General features: G+C 35.8%; 1 protein-coding gene across 11 annotated transcripts in view; it reads right to left on the reverse strand.

Moving 5' to 3' along the window:
- fnbp1b (formin binding protein 1b) overlaps positions 1-20,057 on the reverse strand; it is a 220,142-nt gene that overhangs the window by 39,166 nt on the left and 160,919 nt on the right. For 7 of the 11 annotated variants that reach the window (XM_072240164.1, XM_072240166.1, XM_072240162.1 and 4 more), the window contains exon 10: positions 18,291-18,473. The exons of 2 other annotated variants lie outside the window; for them this stretch is intronic. In XM_072240164.1, coding sequence (XP_072096265.1) covers positions 18,291-18,473 — 183 coding nt within the window. The remainder of the gene's footprint in view (positions 1-18,290; positions 18,474-20,057) is intronic. 2 more of the 11 variants (XM_072240165.1, XM_072240170.1) reach the window with 1 other exon arrangement.

Genomic DNA, 20,057 nt, shown 5'->3' on the forward strand with positions numbered 1-20,057 from the left:
CCCAAACCAATGCCTACAACTTAGTTATCGTCACATGAAAAGGTTGGAAAATTAGAAGTGACACTACGCTACAATTGCAAATTAATTTGGCTGAATATTTATTAGTGAAAAACAAACTGGGATCCCATCTATTATATCAATGTTAACACAATTTCACCCCTTACCATTAAACATTTTGATTATTACATAAAGACAAGCAGAAAACAGCTGTTATAGATCATCCACATATTTGCTTCTTGTTGCATGTGAACTATGAAGTGTTCCTTGTTAGAGAAATTTTGGGCCAAATTATGCTAATGGTGACCAGTATTGTAAAAGCGATTGATTGTAAGCCCTTGCAATTGTATATTCCTGAATTGCGTGGATGCATTTAATCGTGGGACGAATATCTTTTCAAATCTTTTCTAGGTTCCACATAGAGCTGCAAAGCCCAAAGTTGCTGATGTAGGATCATTTAAAGGGAGTGGAAAGGCAAGAAATTTATTCCTAAAAAATTATTCCACCTTATTACTTTCATTTATTTCTGGCATTTTGTGCGTATTTAATCAACTTGACTTTTAAAGTTTTCGTTAACTCACAGCAATGTTATCAGATCCAACAGAAAACTATTAAAAAGGCTTACGTCAGAATATGAAGGTCTAACCTCAGTTTCTTTACTTACAGAGACTGAGCCCCAGGGGTATAACAGTTAAAACCAAGTCGAAATCTGACCTTGCTGCATTTTGATATATCCAGTTCCCAAAAGCCTCAGGTGGAATATCAACAGACGCATGGGCTGATTTTGTTTGTGTTATATATCCTACATAATCACTTGTGGTTATGAATATTATATCCATTCTTTATCAGCATCACAGATACACATAGATATCCCAAAAATGGAAAGAGAACTTCTAAATTGTAAAACCTTTCCTTAAGGTTTCAACAATTTGAAATGCAAGCTGAGGATTTTCTCTATGCTACTTGAAAAACTGAGTCAGAATAATGGAGCACCTTGTTTCCATATGTTAAACCACCATTTTAGCTAAAGCTGAAATTATTTACTGCAGAGCCAAGTCACGTGATGGATAGCCCTGGGGGTAAGCTTACTTGAGCCTTTGTTTTTAGAGTGAAATGCTAAATTTTCTGCCATTATGAAAAAGAATTTAGTCATCTTCCTGTGTAATCAAAGTACCAATGTTTTAAGAATACTTCAATTGATAGACGAAGATCTGGACAAACAAAATTATATTTCTCTCTTCCATAATCTTAAGTTAAATTTGTCACTTTAAACTAGAGCCACAATTAAAAGAAAATACATATTTTAATTGAAAAATATGATTTAATGTTATAAATGTTTTTTCCCAAATTCATATTATTTACACTCCAATGACATAACAGAATGGCTACCTTATGAACCTTGGCCTTGAACAGTGAAGGTGCAACACCAGCTTTTCTAACAGACATAAACTGTTATGCACAACACAAACATAAAAGCCTTACATTTAATGCACTCTTTATTGACTATATTGAAAACTATTAAATCTTTCCAAACAAATTTGAGTTAAACTGAACTCCAAAATTCTGTTAAAATGCTTCAAAATGTTCTAAATGAAATAAAAAAAAGGATACTTACTTCTTTTTGGACAGGAACATTTAATTTAAAATATAAGTTATTTTGTATATTGTGCATTAGCTACATTAACTAATTTGTAACTGAATAAAATAATTCATATTAAGCTTCTCAAATTGGCTAACTTTTCTCGTGGATGATTTAAATAAGGCTTTCAGAAGTAGTTATAGATGGTCATGTATTAAACCAGGTATTTACAAATGAGCGAAAAGATGAACCAAAAAATCAGAACAGAATTGAAATCAAGGCATGTAAGAGTGGACAACAAATGTTGGCAGAATCTGCAGCAGCCACCATTCAAAGAATAAACTTAAAACTTCAAAGCTTGGTAAATAATACATTTTAATCAACTGTTAATGTTAGACTGTGTGCATTAATTGAAGATTAGAACAAAAAAATACTTCCCTGAGATTTATTCAATAATTTTTTCACACTATTTAAAATATTAGTGTAACATACACAAAATGCTGGAGGAACTCAGCAGGTAGGCAGCATCTGTGGGTAGAAATCAACAGTTGACATTTCAGGCCGTGACCCTTCATCAGTTCCTCCAGCATTTTGTTTCTGTTGTGCATTACTTCCAGCATCTGCAGAATTTCTTGCATCTCCCCTAAAATAGTATGTTCCTTTGGAGAAAGGCTGTACTTAACAAAGCAACTCCAGAAAAAGTAACAAACATCTGAATTTACCTTTAGGAATTATTTTTCATCAATAAACCACTGCCCTCTAGAAGCATCTGCAAAATTCTAAGTTGTTAACTAATGTCTAAAAATAAAAATAAACATCCACCTCAGGACACATTCTTAAAATTTACTGGCTACATTGACACTGTGGATTTTTCGTTCCACCCCCCCCCCCCACCCTCTTCAATTTTGTCTTTGTTGCCTGGCTGAAAATCTATGTGTGTATATTTTATATATACACACACAGCCTAAAAAAAGTATTTACCCTCAAGGAAGGTTTCATGTTTTATTGTTTTACAATATTGAATCTCAGTGGATTTAATTTGGCTTTTTTTGACGCTGATCAACAGAAAAAGACTCTTTTGTGTCGAAGTGGTAACAGATCTCTACAAAGTGATCTAAATTAATTACAAATATAAAACACAAAATAATTGATTGCATAAATATTCACCCCATTTAACATTCACCCCAATTGGTTTTAGAAGTCACATAATTAGTTAAATGGAGATCACCATGTGCAGACAAGGTGTTTCAATTGTTTGCAGTAAAAATACACCTGTATCTGGAAGGTCCAACTGCTGGTGAGTCAGTATCCTGGCAAATTTACACCATGAAGACAAAAGAACACTCCAAGCAACTGTGCGAAAAGGTTATTGAAAAGCACAAGTCAGGAGATGGATGTAAGAACATTTCCAAGTCACTGAATATCCCTTGGAGTACAGTTAAGTCAATCATCAAGAAATGGAAAGAATATGGCACAGCTGTAAATCTGCCCAGAGCAGGCCATCCTCAAAAACTGAATGACCGTGCAAGAAGGGGACTAGTGAGGGAGGCCACCAAGAGACATATGACAACTCTGGAGGAGTTACAAACTTCAGTGGCTGAGATGAGAGAGACTGTGCATACAACTACTGTTACCTGGGTGCTTCACCAGTCGCAGCTTTATGGGAGAGTGGCAAAGAGAAAGCCACTGTTGAAAAAATCTCACATGAAATCTTGGCTAGAGTTTGCCAGAAGGCATTTGCGAGACTGAAGTTAGCTCGAAGAAGGTTCTATGGTCTGTTGAAACCAAAATTGAGCTTTTTGGCCATCAGACTAAACGCAATGTTTGGCATAAACCAAACACCGCACACCATCAAAAGCACACCTTCCCTACTGTGAAGCATGGTGGTGGCTGTATCATATTCTGGAGATGCTTCACTGCAGCAGGCCCTGGGAGGCTTGTGAAGGTACAGGGTAAAATGAATGCTGCAAAATGAGGGGAAATCCTGGAGGAAAACCTACAGCAGTCTGCAAGAGAACCGTGACTTGGGAGAAGATTTGTTTTCCAACAAGACAATGACCCTAAGCCTAAAACCAAAGCTACACAGGAATGGCTAAAAAACAACTAAGTAATGTCCTAGAGTGGCCGAGTCAGAGTCCAGACCTCAGTGGCTGGACTTGAAAAGGGCTGTTCACTCACAATCCCCATGCAATCTGACAGAGCTTGAGCAGTTTTCTAAAGAAGCATGGGGAAAAAAATTGCAGTGTCCAGATGTGCAAAGCTGATAGAGACCTATCCACACAGATTCAAGGCTGTAATTGCTGCCAAAGGTGCATCTGCTAAATATTGACTTGAAGGGGGTGAATATTTACGCAATCAATGTGTTTTGTGCTTTATATTTGTAATTAATTTAGATCACTTTGTAGAGATCTGTTTTCACTCAGACATGAGTCTTTTTTTTGTTGATCAGTGTCAAAAAGCTACTTTATAAACAGCCTAATGACCCAAATGTGTGGATTACAAATTGGAAGATCGAAGCACGGGTATGTTTTACCAATTTCCCAGAAGATACAACCCCTTATTTCAAATTCCCAAAGGAGGATCAAGTTAAGCTGAACTGCTTTTCTGTATCAAACCAAATTATATCTTTATGTAACTCAAATTGGCTGCATTTAATCATCTCTCTCTGCAAGTGTCACTCAACCCCATAAATCTGATTGCAGTTTCCTTTTGGCTCAGCTTCACAGCTTTCTGACAATGGTTGATCATAGATGATCTCATTGTTTTCTATAGGACAGAATTCCTTTTCCATACAAATTAGAGACCCTGCAGTTCACATTAGACATATTCTTTAATGAAGTACTTCATACTGATATATCCACCCCAGAAATGGAGGACTAATACAATCTGAATTGAATTGATTGAATCCACTGCATTTATATTTCAGAGGGTAATTGACTAGATGGGATATATACTACTCAGTTTTATCAGCAATAGTCCAAGTTACCTAACATTGATTAAAAACCATAGATCTCATTTACACTAGGCTCAGGAGCAAATGTGAGTAACACTGAACTGGAACTGTCTGCAAGATCAAAATGAAACCCTAAAAGTTAATTCAGTTGCCAGTGATCCTTAATATTTGTTCAATCCCTACACTATCTTTCATAAATGAAATATAGTATTTGCTTGACACAACAATAAACACCTTAGCCAATTACATTACTTCATAATGCACAACATTACACAAATTGTCATACAGTGTGACAGCATCATCTAAACCAAATTAAATTCGTGGTAACCTTCACTCTTTTTCAACTACCCAAGCCTTACAAGTCCTACCGATACCATCCTGTCAACAGGGCATTCATTGGCATTTATCCTGATGGCATTGGCCTTGTAGCCAGTGCATCTATTAGCACAGAAAGTGCAATTTGCAGTGTTGGAATCTTGTCCTGAATAATCAGCGTGTGTTACTTGTTGAAGAAGAAAATATACCTATAATGAACACCAAATCCACTTCAACCTCACAATCATAACACCAGGAGATGAAGAATTTAATTCCAATCTGTATTGTATTAAAGACACATCCATAGGCTGCCAAGAGAGCTGTCAAAACTCATTTTGCTAAACATGCAACTAATTGATGGAATTCTAGTTGTGGAGCGTCATTCAGTGAAACTCAGATTCATATTAAGTTACAGGCAATGTAAATTCCAAAACTCACCCTCACAATAAAAATTGGAAACTGACTAAATAGCCAAACTTTTCCTTGTGTGTAAAGATAAATAAAAAGCTATGAATAGAATACAAAAAATTAGCAAAGGGGTTATCTATTTTCCACTCCTTTCTTGAAACCCTAATTTATGCTGGCACCTGGCCACGCTGGTGTAATAGGCATAGTTCATTTTGGAAACTGGAAAGCTAATGAGAATAGGTAGTCACATATTGTTGCCATCACAATCTGGACTAACCGTATTCTCAACATATGGAAATATAGTTTCATTCTAGGTCCAGGAACTTCCAAGTGTTTCTCTGCAAATTCAATTCTTGCATTTGGTCACATCAAATACATGCAACATCACAACAAAAGCAAGCAATGTTCTCCAAGTTCATTAGCTTTCTCACTTTTGTGTTGATAAATTATTTAGAGAAATGCTTGCATCATTAACCAATGTTCACTGTGAATCAAAAATCTATCAATGACTCTTCCAAGACAAACTACCTTCTCAAATTGAAGGCTCAGCATAAACATTTGTTTATGTTTGTTTATCAAACATTTGTTTGATGGTCTTCCTTGAGAAGGGACTCAGAATATTTTGTTGCATTAAAGATATTGTACAATGCATGTTGTTGTCTCACAAAAAAGGTTCAGTGCTCACTTTAGTCAGAGGCAATTAATTCTAGAAAAGTGTCAATGCCTTGAAAAGAGGAATACTAAACAGAAAGCTGGCTGGATATATAAATTCAAATTAATGAATGTATTGACAAGGTTTATTGAGTTATCAAAGTTAAAATGTTGCCTGAAGGTCCATTTTTTCATTTCACTGCATTAACTGATTAAAATTCATGAAGGTTCTCAAATGCATATTTAATTCCAAGCTTATTTTGCTCTCCCTGTCTTAGGAGACTCCCCATTATACCCTATTGCCCTCTTTAGAGTACCCACATAATACTCCATTGTCTTCTACACAGTTTATGTCACCCACTGCTAGGCTACGAGAAGATATGCAACTGGGCTTCAAAGTGATTTGTTTATTTTCCACACTTGCCTCTGGGAAGAAAGCAACTCTGCTCCATTTAATACCATGATTTATAACACTGCCAAGGCGCAGATTTCAAATGTATAAGCTATTGAAATAGGAAAGTTTATCTCTCTCCATATATGGTGCAGTATGTCAGCGATATTGCATTGAATCATTTAAAAAATATGCACATGTGCATTTTAATAGAGTTTTGAGCTGCATGAAAACATTTAAATAAAACCACCAATTGCAAAAATAAATGATATAGGATATTTAGTTTCTTTTAATAGTTTATCTCCTAACAAGCACAAATTATCTTATAAAAGCTTACAACAACCAAAAATGAGGAAACAAAAGTCACAGCCTTATGTACTCAGCCTACATACACTACGCTTCTCAGAACAGTTTAGCAAGCATCTACTCACAGCTAATTATGATGTGATCTGGAGCCACAAGATGCAATAACACATAACAATGAAGCAACAAGTCCATGTGTTATTGTGAATTCCAGGCAGTAACCCCACTTACACAAATATTTACCTTGGTACAGTAATTTGTTAGAGCTGGATTTATAACTTCATTTAAACAAATAAGATTGGCTCTAGAGACCTCTTCAAATTCTTAAGAGGTATATCATGTTTGTGGTGTATTTTGATTTAATACTGCTGCATTGAAAATGCTGTAGTGATACCACAAAAAAGGCAAACTCTGAATTTTGTGTTGCATCCTTAGAGCATTGAACCAATTTACAAAATTCCTACTACAGAACTTAGAAATATTTTAAAATAAACTGTTAATTGAAGAGCAAAAACTTGCTCTTGTTTCTGCAATCTTATCACCTGGCTGATTAACTGAGATTTTAAAAACTATAGTACTCTTGGTGCAATTAAAAAGTTAGTAAATGAAAGCCCATTTACCTTTCTGCACTCTCTTTGCATTTATAAAATGTCTATTTATTTCACAATGTGAGTATACGTTTTTGAATATATTAACCGTGTTCCAACTGACCTTCTGTATTTGACCATTTTTCTTCACTCGTCAATTCAATATTTTGGATTCAGTTTTATTTCATGTTACCTATTGTTCAGCCAAGCTCAGAGCTCCTCATCAACGCTAAGATTACCCAGGAATAGACTCTGCAGTCTCAGGGTCATTTTACCACAGTAAAATATAACACACACATATGTGTATGCGCACAAATAAATCTAGTAACTTTTTGAAAAGAAAGTGAATCCTTCGGGATTGGTTTGACCAAAATGTAGAAATTTAAATTATTTACACTAAAACAGGAACATAGTCTCTTTCTTAACAACTGAGTAATTGTCCTACAGCAGGGAGAGAGCTATCACTAATATCATCAAAATACTGTTAAATATGCACTTGTGGAGCAATATACTTTGGGGCATATATGTGATAGACTAGATCCAATATGGTATTCAAAAGAAGCTTCCTACTGATTTTTCTGCAAGACTGATGAATGTAAAATTGCAGCATTTTTATATTTTTATTTCCGATTTTTAGCATTTACAGTTGTGTTTTGATTTTAACCCCAAATCCTCTTACTAAGACAGATGAAAAATATAGTCAAGACAAACATCTTTTGTCATAAAATCCATAGTAATCAATTCATTTTTAAAAAATCACAGAGTTTTAGGGAACAAGCTCAGGAATGGGACTGAAAAGAAGCAATCCGATTTAAAAAATCAACACGACTTTGATGAGGTGAGTAATCTTCTTTTCTGTACATGATTTTACCTATCTGCATATGTGTCAGATACAGTGAAAAATTGTGTTGATTCCATTTTATTAAACTTTTATTAAAAGCCCATCAACTTTGTCAATAATTGAACATTGTATGGCTTGGTAAATTTTCCTAATTTAGTCCTCTAAAATCAAAATTGGATTGAAGTGTGAAGAGTCAGCAAGACTTAGAGAAATGGATTTGAGAAGCAAACCATAGAAAGATGTAAGAACAATAGGGTTCTACAAGTGGAGGATTTTAATTTTCACTAAGACTGGGATTGCCTTAATGCAAAGGGCTGAACAGCACATACAAGAAAGATTTTTTTTCCAGAGTTCGTAAAGAGACTTGCTACAGTCGGGGCAGTACTTGACTTTAGGAAATGAAACTGGGCAGATGATGGAGGTATCGGTGAGAGAACACTTCAGGAAAAGTGACCATAATTTTTTAAGTTTCAAGATAGTTATTGTAAATGATAATGTTGATGTTTGAGGCCTTGAATTTGGAGGGAGGCCAATTTCAATGGTGAGATAAGGAACCTAGCAAAAGTAGCATTGGAGTAAATGCGTGCAGGTAAACAACAGGTGACAGGTGGAAGCCTTTAAAAAGAATTAGTAAGACTTAAAAGCCAGCATGTTCTAATGAGAATCATAGGCAAAAATAGCAAGATTAGGAACAAGTGGATGACAGAGGAAATTGCAAGTCTGATGACGAAATGGAACCACATTGCAAGTATAGGCAAATGGAATCAAGGAAATTTCTTGAATATAGAGTACATAGGAAAGAACTTAAGAAATAAATTAAAAAGATAAAAATGATTCATGAGGTGTCCTTGGCAAGTAAGATTAAGGAGAATCATTAAACATTCTCTAAATAGATTAAGAGGAAAAGGTCTGTGATGGAAAGAGCAAGTCCCCATAGGATGATCAATGGAGTTGGGCAACGTGGATACTGCTAATCATCTGTATTCACCAAGGAGGACATGGAAAAGTTCAGGAAGGGATACACTGATAACAGCGATTATTAAGGAGGTAGGGTTAGATATTTTGGGATGCATTAGAGCTGATAGAACCCCAGTCACACAAGATCTAAACCAGATTGCTATGGAAAGTGAGGGAGGAGATAGCTGGAGTCCTGATGGTGATTTTTGTATCTTTATTATCCATGGGTGAGACTCCAAAAGATGTCACGATCGTTAATATTGTTTATTGTTTAAGGATAGCAGACATAGGGCAGGCAACTAAGGTCAGAGAGCTTTAGAGTCATAGAGCACTACAGCACAGAAAGAAGGGCCTTTAATCCATCTGGTCTGTGCCGAACTATTGTGCTGCCTCACCTCATCGACCTGCAAATGGACCACAGCCATTCACACTCCTCCCATTAACAACAAACACTCTTCCCTGACAGGGAATCAAATCCAGACTGCAAAAGAGTGCCAGATGCTAACCACCAGAGAACGTTACTTCAGTGCTTTAAAATCATTGGACAAAAACAAAAGGAATAAGATTGATAAACATTTGGAAAGGTAGAGGCTGATCAGAGGTTGTGTGGGAATTTGATTTAAGTTTTTTTTAGATGAAGACAGGTAGGTACAGTAGATGTTGCCTACATCTACTCATGACATATAGATATGTTCCTGTATAGTGCTCTAGTCCAGGAGGTTACAAGGCAAGCTGCTAATATCCAAAACTAGCTTGGTGAAAAGATGCTTTTCAGATTGGAAGTTTGTGACCAGTGGTGTATCACAGGAATAGGTGCTGGGTCCCCTTGTTGTTTGTGATAGATATTAATGAGTTAAATATTCATGTAGGATGTATGAATAGTAAGTTTGCAGATGACACAAAGGTCAGTGTTGCTGTGGATAGTGAGAAAGGCTTCAGCAGATCATAGATCAGATGGAAAGTTAGTGGAGCCACTAAAATGAACGGTATTGGGGGTAGGACATAAACTGTAAATGGTAGGGTGTGAAACAACGTTGAGGTACAGAAAGACCCTAGAGTTCAAGCAAAATAGTTTCCTGAAATTGACACCACAGAGAGACATGGTGAAGAAAAAGGCATATTGCATACTTACCTTCATAAGTCAATGTACATAATATAAAAGTTGGGATGATACATTACAACTGGATAAAACACAGATTAGATCACACTTGGAGTTTTTTGTGTAGTTCTAGAAACCACAGTGTAGAAAGAAGGTGGTTGCACTGGAAAGTGAAGAGATTCTCCACAATGTTGTCTGGATTGGAGAACTTCAGTCATAAGGATTAAATGGATTGGCAAGGCATGTTTTCCCTGAGTGTAGGAAGCTGAGAGGTGACTGATGGAGGTATATAAATTTTTAATAGGCATAAATAGGCTAGATTGAACTTTTTTCTCCTTGTTTGGGGGTATCAAAACATAGAGCATAAGTGAGAAAAAGGAGCTCTAATAAGGGATTTGAGGGAAAGTTTCTTTTAACATAAATAGTGGTTGATAGCTAGAACTCACTGAGATAGGAGGTGATTACTTAAATTGGCAGGATATAGATGGATATGGATTTAGTGTGGAGAAAAAGTTTGGTATGAATGTGGTGGGCTGAAGAGTTTATTTCTGTGCTATACAACTCCAGGAAGTTGAATAGCTGGAAGATGTGACTTATTGCAAACAAGAATATAATTTTTACAGGTTTAGTTTTTAATGCATTTTTATCTGTACTATGCAAACATATAATAATGCTAATCATATTAAAACTGGAAAACTTCATGCAATAATGTCTATAAACAGAGACTTCAGTTTTACCTGCAACAATAATCTAATGGTTCAGATTAAGACATACTTTATTCTGACCACTTAAATACACCAAGTTTATTTTTAAGAAATCAAAATTAGTATTAAACAAAAATGGAGTAACTTTGAGTAACTGAGTAAAAAAAAGGAAAAGTTTGACTTGAAATAATTTTTGATTATGTATATGCCTAAATTGACAGTTAATATTGGCAACTATTTGATACTTTTCTTATCATAAAATTACTATTAATTATTGAAATTAAGGATTATGATATACAAATTCAAATACTGAAAACACATTAACAGGCTTGCTATTGGATAACTAATTCTTCTGCAGCAGGCATTAATTGCTCTCTGCCATTTTGACAGTTTCTAGTTTCAACCAGCTCCTTTTACCATGGGGATGCTATGCTTCCACTGCATGTCAAGGTTGTCTGAGGGCCTCTGTCTCCAATACAATGCCAACAAGTGCCCCTCCATTTTTATTGGCTGAACTCATTCTTGCTTGAATAGCTTCTCCTCAGTTGTCAGAGCCCTTGACTAAATCTCATATGCAGGTTGAGTACCCTTATTCAAGATTCCAAAATCCGAAAACCTCTAAATCCAAAATCTTTTGAGTGCTGCCTAACATCACGAATGGAAAACCACAAGGTGCTGGGAAGGTTCCCAGGTGATGTGCAGGTCTCTGCACACCACAGACAGTTCTGAGAAGTGACCTCACATACATAATGAGCAGAAGTGAATGACAAATAGAAACACACCGCATAAAGTGAAAAATGAAGATCTCGATCATGTATTGAATGTGTGAATTTGTTAGCGTCAGAGTTAACATATGCCACTTAATGGTATGTTGATTATGAAACAAGCAAAAATCTATCATGATAAACTGAACATTGAAGGTAATTGTGAATATTCAGGAGAAATTTGCAGAAATTTAAGAAAAGGCATGACATTAAATTTTTTGGAGATCTGTGGCAATAAAATATCTGCTGATTATGAAGCAGCAGAGAAATTCATTGATGTCTTTGCCAAGGTTGTCGCTGATGAAAATCTAACATGTGGAATAGCTGCATCAGTACACACGAGGTATGTGATGAACAAGTGTAAGACAGACTTCTTACCGGTAGCACGTAAAATTCAGAGTCGATAATGATGATGATCCCAAGCTATCTCATTATATATTTCAAAACCTGAAATTGGAAACACTTCTGGCCCCAAGCATTTCTGATAGGAGGTACTCAACCTGTATTTCCTGCATCTTCTCCTCCTAAACAGGGTAAAGATGGAGGCCCCCTGGCTGTTGCCATCCACACCAACCCCCCAGCTTTCACATTCAACAGATCATCTTCTGCAATTCCTGCCACTTGCAAAAATATCCAAAGTCAAGATACACTTGCCTCTCCCCTTTCACTTCGGCATTTTAAAGGGGTTGCTTTCTTTTTAATTCCTGGTATGGCCCTTGATTTCTGCTAAGCACATGCAGCAGACAACACCCATCCTTTTATCTCTTCACGGTGTTCTTGCTGTTCTTCTAATCTAATGTCCTACACTCAGTGTTCACAATACATGATGCATATTGGCTGACCACTTCGCCTAACACCCGTGTTTAGTCTACAGGAGTGACTGTATGTTTTCTACTGTCTACCACTTTATTCATCACCTGGCCAGTCCATTTGTGACATTGGTTTAGCTTTTTGCTCTCCCTCTAGAGAACATATCTTTGAGGTAGATATTTCTGAACTTATCCATTAATTTATTGTGCCCTTGCTCTCTAATTGCCTACATTTCTGTCCCCTTGTTCGACTTCTCTATCTCTACATGCCCCCATTAACCCACTGGCAGACTACCTCGTTCACAGCTTATTCCCATGTCAACACAGACCCCACTTTATTAGAGATACTACCTTTATATTATCCATCTCTTCCCTTCTCTCAATGCAACCAGGTGGTAACTTATTTTCTTTCTTTTCCAGTTCTGACAAAGAGTTTTCAACCTAAACTGTTAATTGTGTTTCTCTTTCCACACATATTACATGACCTTCTGAGTGTTTGTAGTATTTTCAGTATTTTACTACTGTGTGTGACTGTTGTATTGCCAACCTGGCTGGCTGAATGTAGATTATAAAAATATAAAGCAACTACAGATGGACAAGTTTCTTATCTTCTGTTAAATGCTCAAAATGTTCGACTGCATCCTTGGGTGATAGCTGACTCTTTGAGCTGTTGATAATCTTCAGAAAAAAAAACAAAATGGAGAACTCTTAATTGTTGAAAATCATTCTTCTTGTTCTGCTTTTTTGGGTTTCCACATGCTACATATTAATCCAAGTTAAATGGAGATCTGTGTCTGATCTCTACATCTAGACCTTAGGAACTTAATTTTTAAGGGTTGTCTATTAGAAATTGCATAACAGAAATATGGTTTCTCCAGAGTTCTATCTGCGAGAATCCACGAGTCCACTGGAGGCTGCAGGCAGCCTGTCCTGGGGTTAGAGAACTGTGTATGTGCATGCGTGGGTGAGTCGGAGGGAGGAACAGGTTTTGTTTTGCTGTTATTGTTTTGCAGCTTGGTATATTCTGTTTTTTTGTGTTCTCTGATGTTCAGCTGAGCATAGTGGGTGTGCCGGAATGAGTAGTGACACTTGCAGGCTGCCTCCAAGTACACCCTTAGGTGTGTTGGTTGTTAATGCAAACAATATATTTCACTGTATGTTCTGGTGTACATGTGGGTAAATAAATCTGAATCTGAAGCTGAATTACTTGATGTCTGCATTAAGGAGCTCACTTTAAAAAGGATACAGACTTTAGTCTTGTTAGAAATAAGTTGTGTTTAGATATTTTTTCCATTGCAGTTATAGTACAATATTTCACATGGATAGTCTGATGAAACTAGTTCAGATCTCAGATTTGACTTCAAACCAACTACATCTTGACAATAACTTTTCAACCTAACGTTACAATGTTTTACACAAACTGTTTAACTTTACAATTTTTCCAAAAAATTTGAACTTGCACAAGATGTTTTCAATATATAAATATAAAATAATTATCTAATGAGATCAACATTAACATTTCGTGAAGTTCACTGTTAAATGGAACCAACAGCTTCCTTTTAAGAGACAAGGTGGATGTAACTTCTGGCACATTCTATACTACAGCCGATTCAGCCCGTATTAGCTTACACCTTTAATATATTTTAGTCTATTTATTTTGCGTAACATTGTTTGTTATGTCTCTATGATTTCTAAGCTTATTAATTAACACATGCAGAGTAGTTCAGAAGAGGTCAAAAGTATGATTTAATTGCTTGTGTAAGTGGGGCTAGTAACTGAGTGTATGGGAAATCACCATACATGGACTTACAACAAATTCCCTCGCCTCATATGCATAAGTAGGTTTCCCTAATGTCCTCTTCATCAGTTCTTTGTGACAATAGAAAGACCGAGGCTGGGGTGTGCATTTGTGGAAAAGAATACAACCACGTTAACAGCCAGCAATTCAAAACTAGCTTTTACCTGCTATAATGTTTATAGGGTAAAAGCTACAAAATATAGGGTAGGCCTTAGTACAGGATTTCCTCAATCAAGGTTATTGCTTTTCAGTGGCTTGTTCATATTACAGAGATGTTCTTTAGGCTAAGTTTAACTGAATTTGATTGGTTTACCAGAGGAAGGGCCAAACAGAGGTTTAGCTTTGTACCTTTTATCCAATGTGAAAGGGATTTTGGAACTGAACCATAATCTTACCCTTTCAAATATGATCAAGGTCAGGAATAGAATTAGTATTCTGAATTAGCTAAGTTTGATGAGACACTGCTTACTGATAGAAAGCAGGTTTGAAGCAAAACTTAGATTATCAGGGTACATCGAAATGTTTAATGGTATATTCTCTGATCATAGAAATATTAGCTCAAATCACTGTTCCTTTCATATTATCACATTTTAACCTTGCGTAAAGGGAAACTAGCAAATGCATGTAGTGGCGATGGGCCATTAATGAACTGCAAGCCTAATTTTACAGCCAAGATTGTACCTCAACATCCTACAGCAATCAGGTTGGGCAGACATCATATTAATCTGTCCTGTTGCAACTGCGATTAAAAATTCTACAAAAATTTTTAGGGCAAAGGGGGCAGAGCAGCTAATTATCTTTGATCTCCATGGTCATTGCTTCCACAAGGTTTTTATAATTATTGAAAGAGTGAACAGAAACATTAAAGGACTAAAACCTTCAGATGATAACACCATACAGTTAGCGAACCATGTTGAATTGGAACTGAGCAAATGCAAGCAGCCTAATCCAGACAGGAATCAAGTCCAACTGACAAAATACACTTACCCAAGAGATCATTTGTCCCCTTGTAATTATGACATCACTGATATGGTTTCCCTGAGCTTACCATAAATTAAATGAAAAATCCTTCAGGACAACATTCGTCCCATATTTTACCATCACAGCCCATTCCAAGTGGACTGATGCTTGACTCATTCTGGATTGTCTTTATGATCTCCCTTTCCTAGCCCCAACAGAGCTTTCCTTGGCTCCTCTAAATGAGATCCCTTGGCGTCAACCATAAACACAGCATAGGTTTTGCTTGCAGGCTGACAACAATCAACTCCACCTTAACAACACCACTGTCTCCAAATTGTAAGATTACTTGTCTGACAATTCTGAGCAAGATGGACAGAAATTCCTTCCAAAATCACCTGTCACAATCTCCACTCTCTAACGACAAGATTTTTTTAAAACATACTTGACAAGCAGGATAGTTTCTAACCCACTGTCATATTTGTCCTTGAGATAACCAAGTTAAGACTATCACCATCTGCTTCCATCCCTTCAACATCCCAGTTCTGCTGTTATCTCAACTTATCTACTGCTGAAAGCCTTGTCCATGCCTTTACGTCTCCAGATGTCCATTCTAGCAGACTCCTGGTCAACATCACTCACCTTTTTCTTTCTATAACTTTGAACATCCATAATTCTGCTATTTGTGCCTTAACCTGAAGAAAGTTCTTTTAACTGCCATATTATGTTGATTCTCGGTTAACAAGTCTTAACTTTAAACATTGTATCCCTTTCAAATTTCTCTATAATCCTTCCCTAATTCTGTGATCTCATCAAACCCTCCAAAATATCCATGGTCCTCTCATATCAGTTTTTCATCATCCCAAGTTTAGTTGCTCCACTATTAGTAGCTGTGTCTTCAGTGATTAATTCACGAACCTTGAGTTCACAACCAAAACGTCCCAATTCTCCTTACCCTCTTTATGATGCTTATCAAATCTCCTCTTTGGTTCTTGGTCATCTGCCCTAACACTTCCTAAGCCGTGCGTAGGTCCTTGAGGTATTTCAGTTTGTAAAATTGCTGTATAAGTGTACATCCCCATTGATTGGAGCGGGTTCAGATTTTTGTTATTTTCTGCTCTGCAGAAGGCCATTTCATAAGGGCTATTTTTAAAAAAATTCCAAACTAACCCATATAATGGGCTAAATAAAAGTACCTATGCCACTGCAGTTTTCAAATGACGAACAAGCTAATGACATATTGACAATATAGCAGGACCATTTTGAAGATTTTTTTTTACAAACCATGTTGTAGACCCTTGATTGAGGAAATTGTTTATACCTTTTGTGAATTTCCCAGTGACTCTGAAGTAATTACAAGTTTTTGAAATATTCTAATCAACATATTCACATTTTAAAAATACTAAAACCTCATTATTTATGCAATGTAGAATGTGTAAAAGCAAACAAGGAATGTATAATAAAAATATAGTTTTCTGCTGTGCGCAGTTGAATTCCATAGATACATAAAGCTCATACATTTCAAACATTAGTATTTTGAAGGTAGCTTAGGACACATTTCAAAGGACGTCTGTATTTTTAATTTTTAATGAACAGTCAATTAACTAATATTTTATTCCAAATGGTTGATTATTTTCAAAACATCCAACTTCCTTTTAAATCTACTTCTTCATTATTGAAGCCACGTTCAATTTTTTTAATATATGGTTGCTTTCAAGAAACAAATGAACTTACAACAATTTGTATTTGTAAATATACTGATGTCATTAACTAAATTAGTTGGTTGTTTGGAAGATGTATTATCTTTTGCTCTTTTACTTTCTTTGAAACTCTAAACTTTTGTCCTAAACTTCCTTTGGAGAAAGATGAAATGCAACCTAAGTTTTCAAAATACCATTTCCTTTAATCTTCCCTTAATATGCCCATTTTAACCCTTCCACAAGAAAGCACCTTTCCAAGTGTACCAGTGCAGTCTATAGATCCAGCAGGCAGGACACACAAAAATTAATAAGCATATACTTATCTGAAAGTGCTAATTATGGATAAAGCACAAAAAAAAATTTCTAGGCCACTGCAAGTGAATACAAAATATCCTAAAGATGATGTTTAAAATAGATGCATATCATGCTACCATTTGTTATTGGAAGTAATCCTTCTGGAACAAACAGAGAGGATTTAAATTTCCAACAAATACATGTGACTGAGATGTTGCAATTCCCCTCTAAGTACTTTGTATTTTGGTCTTGTACAAAATAATTTAAGTTATTTCTGGCAATTATTAAGACAACCAACATACTTCTTATAAAATAATTTTAAGGGGCTTTGTAATAATTTTCACAGTCTTGAAAATATGAACTCATTCTGGAAAAGACACAGACCCACTGTTAGTTTACTCAAGATTCACATTTAAAATTCAAGTGAAAGCTGCAAATCTTTGCAGGCTATTTGACCACAAGATACATTCAAAATTAGAACAGTGTCCATAGTAAACACGGCAAAACCTGCTTTCCAACGAAGAATACTTAAAACTAAGTGAGAGTGGAGATTCTGTGTTTTGATTAAACCTTTCCATTCTATCATAATAAGGACAATTAAAGCAGACCTTAATAACTTATTTTGAGGATAAGGCCAGCTTAAAAAAACTTTGAAGAGACCTAGCTCAAATCGACTGCTCCTGGAGAACTTCTCTTTAAAGGTTGATGATGATTATTAGTTTTACCCCAACACTACACCAATTAAATGCTTAAATATTAAAGCCATTTGGCTCATTTTCTCAGTCACTGAAATGCCTATCAATTAGTCCCTGATCTGTTGTCACAATTCTAGACTTTCGTTTCTATTGAAAGTCACATAATTCCACTTTTAAAGTTCCTACTGAAACCACTTCTACTAAGCTTTGAGACAGTGCCTCATTCCAGTTCATTGTAATTCCCTGCATAAAATAAAATTATTTACTTGGATTTATAACTATTAAATATTTTAGAAACTCTTCTGAATAGTATTTCAAAATTTAAGTTGCATTTCTACAACCTTTAAGAAGAATAAGAGGCAACTTGCTAGCTGCAAAGTGCTCTACAATTTCAGCAAATACGTACATGGACAACCTTTCATAGACAAACTTTAAGGAGGAAGTGCAAAGTACAACAAATAACTACAAAAAGATGAAATAAAACTTACCCCCCGCTTTAGGCTCCTGAAACAGTGGATTTTAGGTTTGGAGGTCATAAATTCGTTCAGGCGGTGAGAGAGGGGCTCTTTTTGCTGCTTGGGAGACTGAGGGCCATTTGGAACAGCAGAAGGTGTGGAAGAGGAAGGAGGAGGAGGAGGGGGCTGATGAGGAGATGTCAAAAGGGACATAAGCTACGAGTAAGAGATGGATGTAAAAAGGGAAAAATAAAAAAGAAAAAAGCGAACAGAAATAAGAACACAAAATGCACACAAAAATTAAGCTATGGCATTACAAACAAAGATAAATAAAAGATTAAAACAATTGCTGATAATATGCATCTGAGACAAACAATGGAAGAACTGAAGAAACAATATTGACAGAAAGCACATGCAAAAATTGATTCATGCACATTTTAACTATTGAAATATTATTCTGTAGATATGCCAGCATGTTTTTTTAAAAATTTCAAATAAAAGACAATTACCTAAATGTAAATCTGAGATATAAAGATAAAGAACAAGCAACTGATGGCCCGATGGCCCGATGGCCTCACTGGGCATTCAAAAGCTTTTTTTTAAATTCTAGAATCTATTTATATGATGATGAACATCTAGAACCGTGACATTAACATCCTTCGAGTCCAGTTGAAATAAATTTCAAAGCTAACAAATCTAAATGGGATTTAATACCATAATCTTTCTTTGCTGTTTTTAAAGCACTCACACAATATAGCTTGGATTGGGCATTAGAAAATTCAGATAGCTGGATCCTTGGTAATAAAAGAACAAGTGACATTATGGATCGTATCAAGTGATCAACTGGGAGCAGTATAAAGAACCTTATATATACACACTTGGCTGTAATTTTAAATATGCGCAAATAAAAATAATTAGAGAATCTTCATGGTTGAACATAATTGCTATATGCCTGCATTAACTTAACCAATCCTCTAACTGAAGAGCAAGTTTTGCAAATGACTTAATTATGCAGAAAATGTAAAATTCAGGGACTGTTGGTTCAATGCAATACAGAGAAGCCGAGAAAAACGTTAAGAAGGAACACTTTTCAACGATACCAAAAATAAAGTGATAAAAGTTGTGTTTGGAATCATTTGTCACCTCTCCCTCATTGATGGCTTCCTGATACTCTTCAATGTGATCATCTTCAAAAGCTAATTGAGGAAACTGCTCTTATTCGCTGATAAGCCACATTATCTTAATTTGGAGTTTGAGCCATATAAATTGGTTACGTACAGTATATCAGTTTAGCATTTAAGTCAACCCCTGGTGCTTTTAGTTCTCAACCCAACAGAATAACGTCACTGCGTGATGAGCTTGATTTGCTCACTTAGTTTTTTAGTTAAGGTTAAATATCCATCATCTAGATCTTTAAATCTTTCTCATATAGAATTGTCATTTGTGGCATAGCAGACTGAGCCCATTGCTTGACTCCTGAGAAAGAAATGCTTAGTTCAATTCCATTTCCATGTTCTTGTTAACTAATCATATATGAGTCCTGCCAAAGGACTTCCACCTGAAACATCGACTGTACTTTTTCCATAGATGCGACCATTCCTGCTGAGTTCCTCCACCATTTTGTGTGTTGTTGAACTAATTATATAGGTTATGGTATATCAAGTGCTTAACCAAATACTTTTCAATGCCAGGATTTCTAGCTTTACCATCCTTTCAGACTCTCATAAATTTCTGGGTGAAAAATTCTCTTTGCTAATGGACACGACCTGCTTCTGTAACATTTCATATGGTATCTAATTA

The sequence above is a fragment of the Mobula birostris genome, chromosome 22 (genome assembly GCF_030028105.1).
Source record: "Mobula birostris isolate sMobBir1 chromosome 22, sMobBir1.hap1, whole genome shotgun sequence".
Lineage (NCBI taxonomy): Eukaryota > Metazoa > Chordata > Chondrichthyes > Myliobatiformes > Myliobatidae > Mobula > Mobula birostris.